Genomic DNA, 12,274 nt, shown 5'->3' with positions numbered 1-12,274 from the left:
GTACAAAAATTGAAAGTGAGAAAGCCCTTATTCTGGGGGAGCTCTTTCTCTAATTGAAGGAGGCAATAACAAAATAGTTGAAGGCCCAGAAATTCTAAAAATTGTAGAAGAGGGACAGCTGGCAAGGCCCAAGAATCCTTAAAGTTAAGTCAGTGGGTCAGAGACTCAGTAAATGTTGAATGAATGAATGAAATGAAACAATTTAGGAAAAAGGAATTTATATTCCCACAAATTTAAAAAAGGAGACAGGGGGCAGCTGAGTGGCTCAGCAGACTGAGAGCCAGGCCTAGAGATGGGAGGTCCTGGGTTCAAATGTGACCTCAGATACTTCCTAGCAGTGTGACTTTGGACAAGTCACTTAACTCCTATTGCCTAGCCCTTACTACTCTTCTGCCTTGGAGCCAATACACACCATTGAAGATGGAAGGTAAGGATTATTATATGGAAAACCTCGAGGGAAAAAAAAATTAGGTTCTTAAATAAAAAATCAGAAGTCAGTTCCTGGGGAAAATAGGGGAAATTAACAATGATTAACATGAAGCTGGAATATCTTATTCTAAGCCAAGAATGAACCCCAAATCTATAAAACTTGCTTTTAAAAAATATTTTGATAGCTGCATTTCAGTATAACTTGCAATCTTATGTCTTTTTTGGATTTAAAAACATTACTGAGGGGCAGGCAGGTGGCCCAGTGGGCAGAGTTCCAGGTTAAGAGTCAGGAGATGAGGTTCAAATCTGGCCTCAGACACTTCCTAGCTGTGTGACCTTGGGGAAGTCATTTAACCTTGTTTGCTCAGCCCTTGCCCATCTGTCTTACAATTCTACTAGGGCAGGGCATAAAGTAAAAACAAACTACATTTATTGAGAAGGTATCTATAGAGGCTTTACCAGACTGCTAAAAGGGTCTTAGACACAAAATGACTGGAACCCTTACTCTAAGCCAACTAAAGTGCAGATTTACAAAAAATAAAATCAGATTTATTTATTAAATAACAAATTTTGGTGAAATTATACAAACTAAATATATTTGTAACTCAAGTAATATAATCTTTGTGGGAGAAGCATCTGTAACCCACTAGACAAAGAGCTGCTGAGTCAGAAAGTTTTGGGTTCAAATACTGCCTCTGACACATACTTAGAAGGGTCAAGTAATTTAATTCAGTGCTCCTAGGCAATTATGTAAGGCTGTAAAATTATAGAGCTAGGGACTGATCTGAATGAGTGGACCAACTTTCCCTACTAGAATGAATGGAATCATAGACCCATCTCCCTCTCCCCAACTACCAAATAAATCTCCTAAAAACCTATATTCATTGTCAGAAGAAAAAAATGAACACAAAAGTTTTGGGGCTTTGAAAATGAGAAAGTGATATGGCAGACGTCTTACACAAATAATCAGGCAATTTTGAAGTTTAACGGTAAGATGGGGAAAAGAAAAAGAATGAGGAAGAAAGGGAAGAAATTTCAAGGTGAGCCGTAAAAATAAGAAATAAAACCATGAAAATAAAAAGGAGGGGAAAAAAAGAGAAATGATTCAGTGGATGTTGGAGCCATTTCCCCTTTTCCTTAAGAACCCCTTCCTGCAATTGCTTACCTTTCTATATAGCAATCTCAGAATATTCTAGGTCCTTCCTCATTTAATCTCTGGAGTGTGAGTTAGGAAACCAAACTTTATTTACATTACTATGATAAAAATAAACCTTTTTGTAAAGGTATTACTGAAGAATTCAGGAAATATATCAATTGCCAAAAGGAGAAGCAGCAAAATAAGTGTTTTTATTCTACAAGAATTAGGGCATAAATTCTGCATAAATTCCAGCAAAGCTGGGTGGGGCATTTGCTCAAGTTCTAGTGTTATCAATAGAAGTCTTGTTTGGGCAATAGCAATGATAACATTCCTAGAGAAGAACCATGGCCAAAAACAAAGAATAAAACAAAACCCACTTTCCAGTCACAAACCAAACACCCCCCACCTGGAACTGTTAATTCTAGCTAGAAGGGGAAAGTAAAGGCAAGGAAGGAGTAATTTAGGATCCTTTAAATGTGAAAATGAAAAATTCAGCTCTTCCCAAGTGATGTAATTTTAGACTTTGAAAGAGAGGTACTGCTGTACCTCTTTCCACATTCAAACTGTGTTAAAGTAATCATGAGGTCCAAGGAAAGGAGTCTGTGGAACACTGGCCTTCATTTGTCACATCAATCTAAAACTATGTGATACCAAGACCTAAATCCTCCTTTACCTCCTGCCCACCACCTTCCCCACTACTACAGAAAGCACTATGATTCTGCCCATTCCTCTGGCTAAGGTGCCAATGGGTATCACCTACTTCCCATTTTTACCCCAAACTTCTCATAGTCCTTGCCCAAGACCCTTCATTTTTCATTTGGTCTGCTATCACCATATCAGCTCTACCTCTCCGTGACCAACTCCATCTCAAATTCAACCGTCAAAATGAGTCACGCCATGAACTTGGAAAGTATTGAGATGGGCTTGGTGTATGGGTTGTAAAAAGCCTCTCTCATTATTTTGTATTTGGCTTTGGTACATCAAACAATCATTTTTTTCTACCCCAGAACTTTGAATCAGAACTCTGGCAAGGATTCAAAAGTCTTTATTCTGCATGGTACAGATATTCTTCTGGAATTAGCTTATTCATTTTTCAAAGTACTGCTATAGGCAGTGCTTAAGTCAAGCAAACTGAGACTCCATTTCTTTTGGGGGGTTAGAAGAGGTAGGGGTAGAGCCAGACAGCTATCATACATCTTTATTTCTTCAATTGCAGTGAAACAACTATTTATTTTCTTTTAAATCTCAATTCAAGCACTGATAGGTTTCATCATTATGCCTGTCTTTTTCTGATTGACACAAAAGAGGCTTGATAAATTTTCTTGGCAATAAAGACAGCCTATTAGTAAATATGAAGGCCTCACCTTAGGAGACACGGATGCATGTGCACTCTTAGACTCTGAATACTTCAAAAAACTATGACAATCAATGTAATCTAGACAAAGATATCATGAGAGGGCACAGGAAGAAGTGAGGCCAATACTAGGGAACCTCTAGCTATGACAAACTTGAGTCCATGTCCTGTGACCATCCACAGAAAATGGGACATCTGACTGACATCCTCTTAAAGGCATGTCAGTCTAATATATCAGGCTGCTTTAGTAAAAGTCTTACAGAAGTTACCAAGAAATCATTTTAATCTTCTACCTTAAAGATTTTCAATTTGTCTTGAACCAAAAGGAATTAGACTACATTGCAGGATAACTTTAATGGACAAAAGTTTCTTTTGTATAAAAACCAATTAAGCTTTATCCAAGTGCTTAAAAAAAAAAAATCCAAACCCATACAATACAGAGTCTTTGAACATTGTCTTCTTCAGCCCTAATTCAATCTGTAAAGGGAAATCTTGACAATCTACATGTAAAACAAGAAAGGAATACCCAGTCACAGACACAAGCATTTTTTAAGTAGAACAAAAACATATGGGAAGGGTGTGAATACAAACAGGATAGAGAATTCTGGATTTCAGAACTAAAAAAGATCTTGGAGATTACATTATTTACCATCTCTTATTTATAGATGAGGAAAGAGAAGCACAAAAGGATTAAGCTGCCCAAGATCATAGCAAAGCTAAGGATTAGAACCCAGGTCTTGACTTCTAGTTTAGGGTTCCTTCTACTGACATGGGAAACTTTCTTAAAAAGTACCCAATCAAAAACACTACATAAGCATAGACACAGGGTAAAGAGAAAAAAGCCCAATACATCAAAAGAACAATCTGAGAACTTCATTGAGAAAAATTAACTTTGGGAAGTCCAGTCAGTGCTCAAATCTTGCCAACATCATTGTGTAATATTGCCAAAAGAAAAAAAAAAGAAAAAAAAGGAGAGAGCGAGCACTTCTATTTTGTTTTTCCCATCTCTGACCCTACTCATGTAATGGCCACTTTTGGCAGCTGTTTCCTCAGTCCTCTGTGGAAACTTGCATACCACCACAGCACTGCAGGATCACCCTATGGTAGCAAAAGTATCTAATGGTAAAGGGATACAGTACATGGGAAAAAATCCAAAGTTTCCATCATTCTGCTTTCCAGAAACAAATACACTCCAGCAAAAGCAGAGATTGCAGGACTATTATGGGGGGAATTGGTTGGTGGATGGTCTAAAGAACATAGATTTATTTTTATTTATATATTAGAAAAAAAATTACATGGCTCCAGATTATCACAAAATTTAACGTCTTTCAATTAAACACACAATTCCCATCATCATTATGCCCTACATAAACCTAAATGATGTGACAAGTTTCTATCAATATTCAACAACAACACAGTCCAGAAATTGTAACTAAGAAATAGCTGCAAAACTGCATGCCAGACAGAAATCTGTGTGTGCTAGGAGGGCTGGGATTCCACCTCTAGAGTGTAGCACCACCCCACCTCCACGTCAGGCTCCTGCAGCTTTCCAAATCTCTATCCACATCCCTCTGTAAGATGGGGAGTCTCCAAGAGGTGAAGGAAGCAGCAGATACCCAGCGTGGAATGTTCCCCTTCTATTTCAATATGATGTGGTAGCTATCATTGGTTTCAGCTGAAAAAGAAGCAGAAAGATCATGTCACCTCCAAAATACAGTAAGAATGGGGAGAAGTAAGGCAGGTTCTCCTACGAGAAAAAGAGATTTTGTAGCTACTATACAGATCAGTGCACTTATACCAGAAAAGCAGTAAAAAGGTATCATGAACTACTGGAGACAAGATGACTGCCACTAAGTAGTTAGAGGGGAGCTAACAAACTTTGATAATGCCATGAGACAACTTGGAGTAAATAATACCTCTCAGAGAGCGTGTTTCCTCACCAATATACTAAGTATTAATAGTACCTTCTCTTTCCTCTAAAAGTATGAAAAAAGCCCTAAATAACTTAAAGGAATATGACATCATGGCATAGTGGCTAGGATGATTTTGGGCCAGTCACTTAATTTCTTAGTTCCTTAGAGACCCTTTTTTTTTTAAACCCTTACCTTCCGTCTTGGAGTCAATACTGTGTATTGGCTCCAAGGCAGAAGAGTGGTAAGGGCAGGCAATGGGGGTCAAGTGACTTGCCCAGGGTCACACAGCTGGGAAGTGTCTGAGGCCAGATTTGAACCTAGGACCTCCCATCTCTAGGGCTAGCTCTCAATTCACTGAGCTACCCAGCTGCCCCCGAGACCCTTTTTTTTTTTTTAAACCCTTACCTTCCATCTTGGAATCAATACTGTGTATTGGTGCCAAGGCAGAAAAGTGGTAAGGGCTAGGCAATGGGGATTAAGTGACTTGCCCAGGGTCACACAGTTGGGAAGTGTCTGAGGTCAAATTTGAATACAGGACCTCCCTGAGCTACCCAGCTGCCCCCCACCCCCCGACAACTTTTAAAGACTTTAAGTGGCAGAAGTTGTGGATCTATTTTGACTGAAGGTGTTTCTTTCATCAGAATACCACAGATGAAATCACAGATCAGACCAAATGAAAAGGATAGTATTTTTATTATTCTATTACCTTTCATTGTGTCCAGAACAAAACAAGCTTCTTCCTGGAAGTTCTGAATCATCTAAAAGAAGCAACAAGATTAAGTGAAAAAAAAAAAAAACAACCATTCTGAAGAACATTTTGGAACTTTACGTAAAGGCCTATCATCACATTGTACATACCCTTTGACCCAATAAAACCACTACTAGATCTGTATCCCAAAGAGATCAAATAAAAGGGAAAAGGATTCATACATAGAAATTATTTTTAGTTCTTTTTGTGGTGGCAGAGATTTGGAAAATGAAGAGATGTCCATCAGTTGAGGAATGCTTAAATAAAAAGTGGTACATAATTTGGATGGACTATTACTGTGCTATAAGAAATAATGAAGGGGATAGTTTCAGAGAATCCTAAAAAGACCTACATGAAATGATGCTGAGAGAAGGGAACAGAATCAAGAAAACATTGTACACATAACAGCAATATTGTAATGATGAACTGTGAAAGACTATTTTATTATCCATATATATTTTAAGGCTTTATAAACCCTTCCCACTCTCCTATAAATCTTTTCCACATTTGTATTAACCAACAGTCACTGAGCCAGTCAGCGCCCAGGATACAGAACACAATGCTGTGGTTGGTGGCCTTTCGTTCCATCAGCCAATAGTGTGCCAGGATAAGTGTAACTCGGCGATACAGAATTATATATATATGTATATACATATATTCATATAAAAAATAAAAATCAAAATATAGTGAGGCTGTGATAAGTAAACTGCAATATAGCAAGGGATGACTCTATACCACTAAATAGAGAACTTATAAGAGTTCAGAGTTTAAGCTGAAGAATATATTTTTCCCATTACTTTTTTTTTGGGGGGGAAGGGGGTGCCAAACTAAAGCATAAATATGTTTGCATGACTTCATATACCTAATAAGTATTGTATTTCTTGTTTTCTCAATGGATAAAGGATGGAGAAAATTGGGTACTAAATACTTTAGCTTAGGGTTAGAAACCATCAACAAACAAATAAAAAATAAATCTTCCAACATAAGGCACTATGTTGAGCAGCATATACAAAGAGACAAGTCAGAGAGCCCTGGCCCTCAAGGAGCTTCTGTTCTAATTGAGGAGAAAACAGGTACACATGTGAGTGGATACATTATCTATACAGGATGAATTCAGGATAATTTGAGGAGAGGAGGCACACCAGGTCAGGCTTCCTGAAGGGGGCACTTGAGCTAAGTCTGGCAGGAAGCCAGCTAAGACCATGATGTAGTGAGGAAAGCATTGCAGGCATAGGAGAAAGCAAGTGCTGGAGGCATTGACAGATGGCCCCTGAGGCACGTCCTAGGTGCCAAATGTGGAGAGAACCAAGAGTCAGAGGAGGAGGAGGAGGAGGAGGAGGGTGTGAGAAGGCTGGAGAGGCAGAAAGGGGCCTCGGGTCAAACAGAGGAGTTTATCCTGGGAGTTTTAGGCTCTCCTAGAGAGCCGCTGAGTTATGAGGGGGTGGTGACACAGTCAGCCCCGAGTTACAGGAGGAGCACTGTGGCCTCAGTGTAGATGGTCAGTGGATGGAACGGAGAGAGGCTTGAGACAGAACATCATAAAAGGAGGCTATTGCTGACATCCAGGTGAGAGATGAGGAGGTGGCTGTGAGTGGAGAGAAGCAGGTGTTTGCCAGAGATGTTGTGGAGATAGAAGTTTAGGATGACACTGAGATTATTACAAACTTGGCTCACTGGAAGGATGGTGGTATTGGCAGGGTGAAAGGAATTGCCTTTGGGACATGCATTTGAGATGCCCAATGGGCAGCACTGGAATTCAGATGGCAGAGACTAGACATTACTTGTTTACTGTGGGCCAGACACTGTGCTAGGGATATTCCAACGGGGGGAGAAAATAAGTTAATGACCATGTACATATAACATACATACAGAGTAGATGGAAGAAATATTAGTAGAGGGTCCTGAGAAAGATCTCCTGCACAATGTGGAATTTTTAAACCCAATCTGGAAGGAAGGCAGGGATTTGGGAGCCATTTGCATAGAGATATTCTACTATGATAGGAAGATCTTTAATTCCTCTGCCTTGGGCAAAGCAAGTCTTGAATCGGAAGGCTATCCTGCTGAATTCATGTTCTTTAAATGGCTAGGCTTCAGAACCTTTCAGAACTACCTGCTCTTTTTGCTTACATATTTCAAGGGTGCTTGAAGAAGACATTTTAGTTTTAAGCAGAAAAAAGAAGCTCAACATACAGAATGGTCCCTAGTATATTTGACTGGTACTGCATTAGAGGATGCTTTCTGGAATATTCAATTGCTTGATGACAGAACTCTATTCAGAATTTACCTCATCACTGATGAGTACATGGATCCCTGTTGGCCCCTGTTTGTAGATCTGACTGATCTGACGAGGGGAAATACTGAAAAGCTGAGCGATTTTCTCTGTCAGCTCAACAGCAGTCAGTTCTTCCAGATAGATGGCATGGTACACTGCAAAGAGAAGAAATTGGCAGTCAGAACTAGAATGTTCCCAATGCAAGGATATTCCCACACAAATAATCAATCAATAATTACTTATTGACCTCCTATGACATGCCAGATAATGTACTAAGCGCTAAGATTACAAAGACAAAAATGGCAGTCTCTATTCTCCAGGAGCTTACATTCTAGTGGGTAAAACACATGCATATTTGGCAAACCTAAGACAGCTATAAAATAGATATATGGTCATTTTGGGGAAGGTGTTAGGCAAATGCTTCACTGGAAAAGGTGGTACTTGAACTAAGTTTTGAAGCAAACTATAGATTCTAAAAAGTAGAAATAAAGATGGGAATCTCCTCTAGGCATGAGGGGCAATTAGTGAAAAAGCAGGGAGAAAGGAACTGCAGTGTCATGCATGAGAGACATTTGATAGGACCATTGAGTGCATGAAAAGAATTAATGTGAATGAGATTTAAAAGTATTGGGGGGGGGGGGGGGGGGCACGCAGCACGTGCAGCTAGGAGCCTCAGTGGATAGAGCCAGGACTAGAAACTGGAGGTCCTGGGTCCGTCCATATGTAGCCTCAGACACTTCCTAGCTGTGTGATCCTGGGTAAGCCATTTAACCCTTATTTTCCTTACCACTTTTCCCTTGGAACCAATACTTAGTATTGATTTAAAAGAGCAAACATAGGAATTTATATATGATCCCAGAAATTAATTCTCTAACCACAGACATCTTTTTCTATAAATTCTCACATCCGTTGCTTAGTCACTTCTCATCAACCCTTTTAATCTCTCTAAATCCACCTTGTCTTCTGAATGACCTACCAAAGAAAGCACCATTTGAGTCTCCATTCTCCTGTTTCTGCTGCTGCTGCTGCTGTTGTTGCTGCTGCTGCTGCTCCCTCACTTGCAAGGATTCTTGGCAAACATAAATTGTCAGCCTGGGTCTCACCATCCTAAGAAAAAAACATCTTGTAAGCTGTAAAGTTCTCAAAGCAAGCAACTTTTATGGAGTGTTAACTTTAAAAATAACAACAGGGGCACCTAGGTAGTGGCACAGTGAATTAAAAAATCAGGCCTGGAGTTGACAGGACCTGGGTTCAAATTTGACTTCAAGATACCAGTCACTTACACCCCACCCCAGTCCTTACTGAAATTCTGTCTTAGAATTGATACTAAGACAAAAGGTAAGGGTTAAAAAAAGAAGAAAATAACATATACTTTGTTTGATGAGCTTAGTCTGCCTATATAATAGTATATAGGCAAAAGGGACTCAAAATACGACATCTGACTCAATATACTATGGAGCAGTGCTAAGACCCTCAGCAGAATGCATGGATTGGGCCACCATTTATACCACAATTCAACTTATTTTTCTTCGATAAATACATTCCATTACTTATTAGTGTGACAACACTAGATTTCTTATAAATAATGCATTAAGCCCCATTTCTTTCCTCAAAATACCACACTGTATCACCTTTTAAAAGATAAGACCTGTGATCTGGCAGAGGAGAAGGCAATAAACAATAGATGTTTACTGATAGAGAAAACGGCTTGCCAATGCATTTTGACACCTTTTTAAAAAAATAGTCTTAGAAAGTTGCCTAAAGTGGTGCAGTGGATCCCTGTCTGCTGCACACTGGCTTAGAAAACCACATGTTAACATTAATTGTTGCACTTTATATTGATCTATTTTATTAAACACTTCCCAATTGCATTTCAGTTGGATTCCCGCAGTTGGGAGTTACATTGCAAGCTGGACAACTCTGGCTTGTAAACCTTAAAATTTATGATTTATGAATGTTGGAAATCTCACCATTGGAAAATTTCATACTTGGAAAAAATTTCCTACTGATAGTAAGAACTCTATTGGAATGTGAAACCCTAGGCATGGGAGGATCCTTCTCCTCCCTACTTTTGACTACTTTAGGACAGAAACCTTTTGCTGAACAATGGAAAGGGCTTTGACCTATGCTTAAGCATAGAACAGGAAGTTCTTTGAGTCATGATTGATTTTAGAATTGATACAATAGAGATACTTGGAATGACAGAACCAGGTCTTGAAACTACACTCCACCCTACTCAGAGTAAAAGGATTTAGGAAGGGCTGCAGCAAGGATCAAGATTTAATTATTTGAGAATATGACCTTCAAAAGACATGTGCAAAGGGGCAGACCTCTGGGCGGTCCTGGGTTAAGCTAGAGCCACCATTGGCACAGGGAAGACATGGAAAGTGATTGGTAGATGGGAGAACTGAGGGGAGGGAACTTAGATGGTTTCCTTAAAGACAGAGGGGCTGAGGACTGAGAGAGGTTGAGAGGTTTTGCTTTGAGCGAGGTGGCTCTGAAGGAGGATTGAGGAGGTTGCTCTGTTGGAGGACCAGGAGAGAAGGCTGGCTCTGAAGGAGGAGAATTCTCTGGAAACATTTCTTGAAAGGAGGCTCTCTTGAAGGTGGAGCCTGAGATTGGCATGAGAAGCCTTACCTAGAGAGATCTAGGGTAAGTGATAAAACCAACTGACTGATTTATTCATAATTATTCCTTTCTTACTTTCTCTCTTTTTCTATTGATTAATCAGTGTATTATAAATTAAATTTCTCTATAAAACCCTGTTGGCTTGGGCATGTTCATAAATTGGGAATATATTCCCTGGCGACCATCTTATATTTTTATAAAACCAAGACACAGTAGAAAACATATTTCAGTGGTCATAATTGATATATATATATATTTCCCTTGCTCCCAAACATTTTAATTATCAGTTTATGGCTCCCACTCTCTTATCTACAACTATTTAACACTCAAAACTATTTTAAATCTAACAGGCTAGAACCCTAGGAGATTTGGTGCCCTGCCCAGGGTTGCACAGCCAGTAGGGGGTCAGAAAACTTGAGCCTCAGTCTTACTAGCTCTGAGGCTGGTGCTTTCTCCCCTAAGGCACACTGTGCCTTTATAACATAATATACTCTTTAAAATCCTACGCCTTCCATGAAATTCTTCACAAATTCAAATATCCTAAAAAGCACTCATGCTAGTCATGTATATAATGTTTCTCTACATAATACCTAGTACACAATAAGTATTTTTAATATTGATCATGGCACCTCTACTCCATTTCATCCCATCTTGAATTTCAATAAAATCTCTTATCCCCCCAAATCTTTTGACAATAAAATATGATAGTGATTCCACTGGGCCATAAATGAAAATGAAAATTTTTTGATAGGGCAGATAAGTATCCCTCGAAATACCCTGGACCTCAAATTCCAAAACAAACCAAAGTATGACACTCAAATTCATGCTAAAACTAATTACATACCGCCCTTTTAAGGCATTAAAGAGTCGGATTCCATCAGCAGGTCCACAAATTTGGATGACATCATCTCTGGTTAACTTCAATAAATCTGCACCTAATAAACAAAATATAAACATGGGAAACAAAGCAAAAGAGTTTCTATATTAATTAATGCTATAATAGATACCAACATGGACTTATGAATCGAATAAAAAATAGCACTGAATAGAAGACATTCACATTCTTTTCTTTAAAGTACTCTGGAAAATGGTAGAACAATAGGAAAAGTGCACTAACCTCCCCCATAAAACTCCTTGAAATAGATCTAGGAAATTCACCAGGAATTTCACTAGGAAAAACCCTAAAACTGATGGGGAGATGAAAAAAAAAAGTCACAGTGAGGAATTTTTCTTGCCCAGTCAGCATAAAAAGTCAAAGTATATGAAGGGCCTGGGGCCTGAACTGGGAACGAGATAAGAAGCAGCCCCAGGTCCACAGTAGGGCTGAAGTCTGTAGAAAATTAACCCAGGCAAGAATCTCAGGCCAAAGTGGAGCCTGTAGCTCTGTGCCCCCCCCCCCCCCCCCCCCGGAGGTACTCACATGGCTGAGGATGTTTGAACCAAGGGCAGTCATCTGTCACTCCCTGCATCAGACCACTTCAAGAGTGCTGAGAGTGATTCTTAAGCCTGACTGAGCCCCAAGATACCAGAATAACAAAATTCAATGCCCCAAGAAGGCAGCAACCAGGACCGGCCTAGCCCTAACAATACTAAAACCAGGAAGAAGGCTGGAAGAATGAGCAAACAAATAAAGAACCCTACTATAAAACAACTATTATGGTGACAGAGATACTCAAGACAAAAACTCAGAAGAGAATGATTTATAGCTCTGATATATTATTATTACTTTGTCTTAGAAGATCAAAAGAAAAAGGTCTATCTGTAAAAAAATATAGCAGCCCTTTTTCTGTTG

The 12,274-nt window shown here is 39.3% G+C and overlaps 1 protein-coding gene across 4 annotated transcripts in view; it reads right to left on the bottom strand.

The window, feature by feature from the left end:
• Nucleotides 1-2,596: 2,596 nt before the first annotated feature.
• TFCP2 (transcription factor CP2) overlaps nucleotides 2,597-12,274 on the bottom strand; it is an 80,235-nt gene continuing 70,557 nt past the window's right edge. For all 4 annotated transcript variants that reach the window (XM_056798223.1, XM_056798224.1, XM_056798221.1 and 1 more), the window contains 5 exons: nucleotides 11,327-11,417; nucleotides 8,831-8,961; nucleotides 7,867-8,009; nucleotides 5,541-5,592; nucleotides 2,597-4,596 (listed from right to left, as the gene is read on the bottom strand). In XM_056798223.1, the coding sequence (XP_056654201.1) occupies nucleotides 4,559-4,596; nucleotides 5,541-5,592; nucleotides 7,867-8,009; nucleotides 8,831-8,961; nucleotides 11,327-11,417 (455 nt within the window). In that variant the 3' untranslated portion in view covers nucleotides 2,597-4,558. The remainder of the gene's footprint in view (nucleotides 4,597-5,540; nucleotides 5,593-7,866; nucleotides 8,010-8,830; nucleotides 8,962-11,326; nucleotides 11,418-12,274) is intronic.

This window comes from Monodelphis domestica, chromosome 5 (assembly GCF_027887165.1).
Source record: "Monodelphis domestica isolate mMonDom1 chromosome 5, mMonDom1.pri, whole genome shotgun sequence".
Taxonomy (NCBI): Eukaryota; Metazoa; Chordata; class Mammalia; order Didelphimorphia; family Didelphidae; genus Monodelphis; species Monodelphis domestica.
The sequence above is the reverse complement of the archived record's forward strand: the minus strand, read 5'-3'. Positions and strand labels throughout refer to the sequence as shown.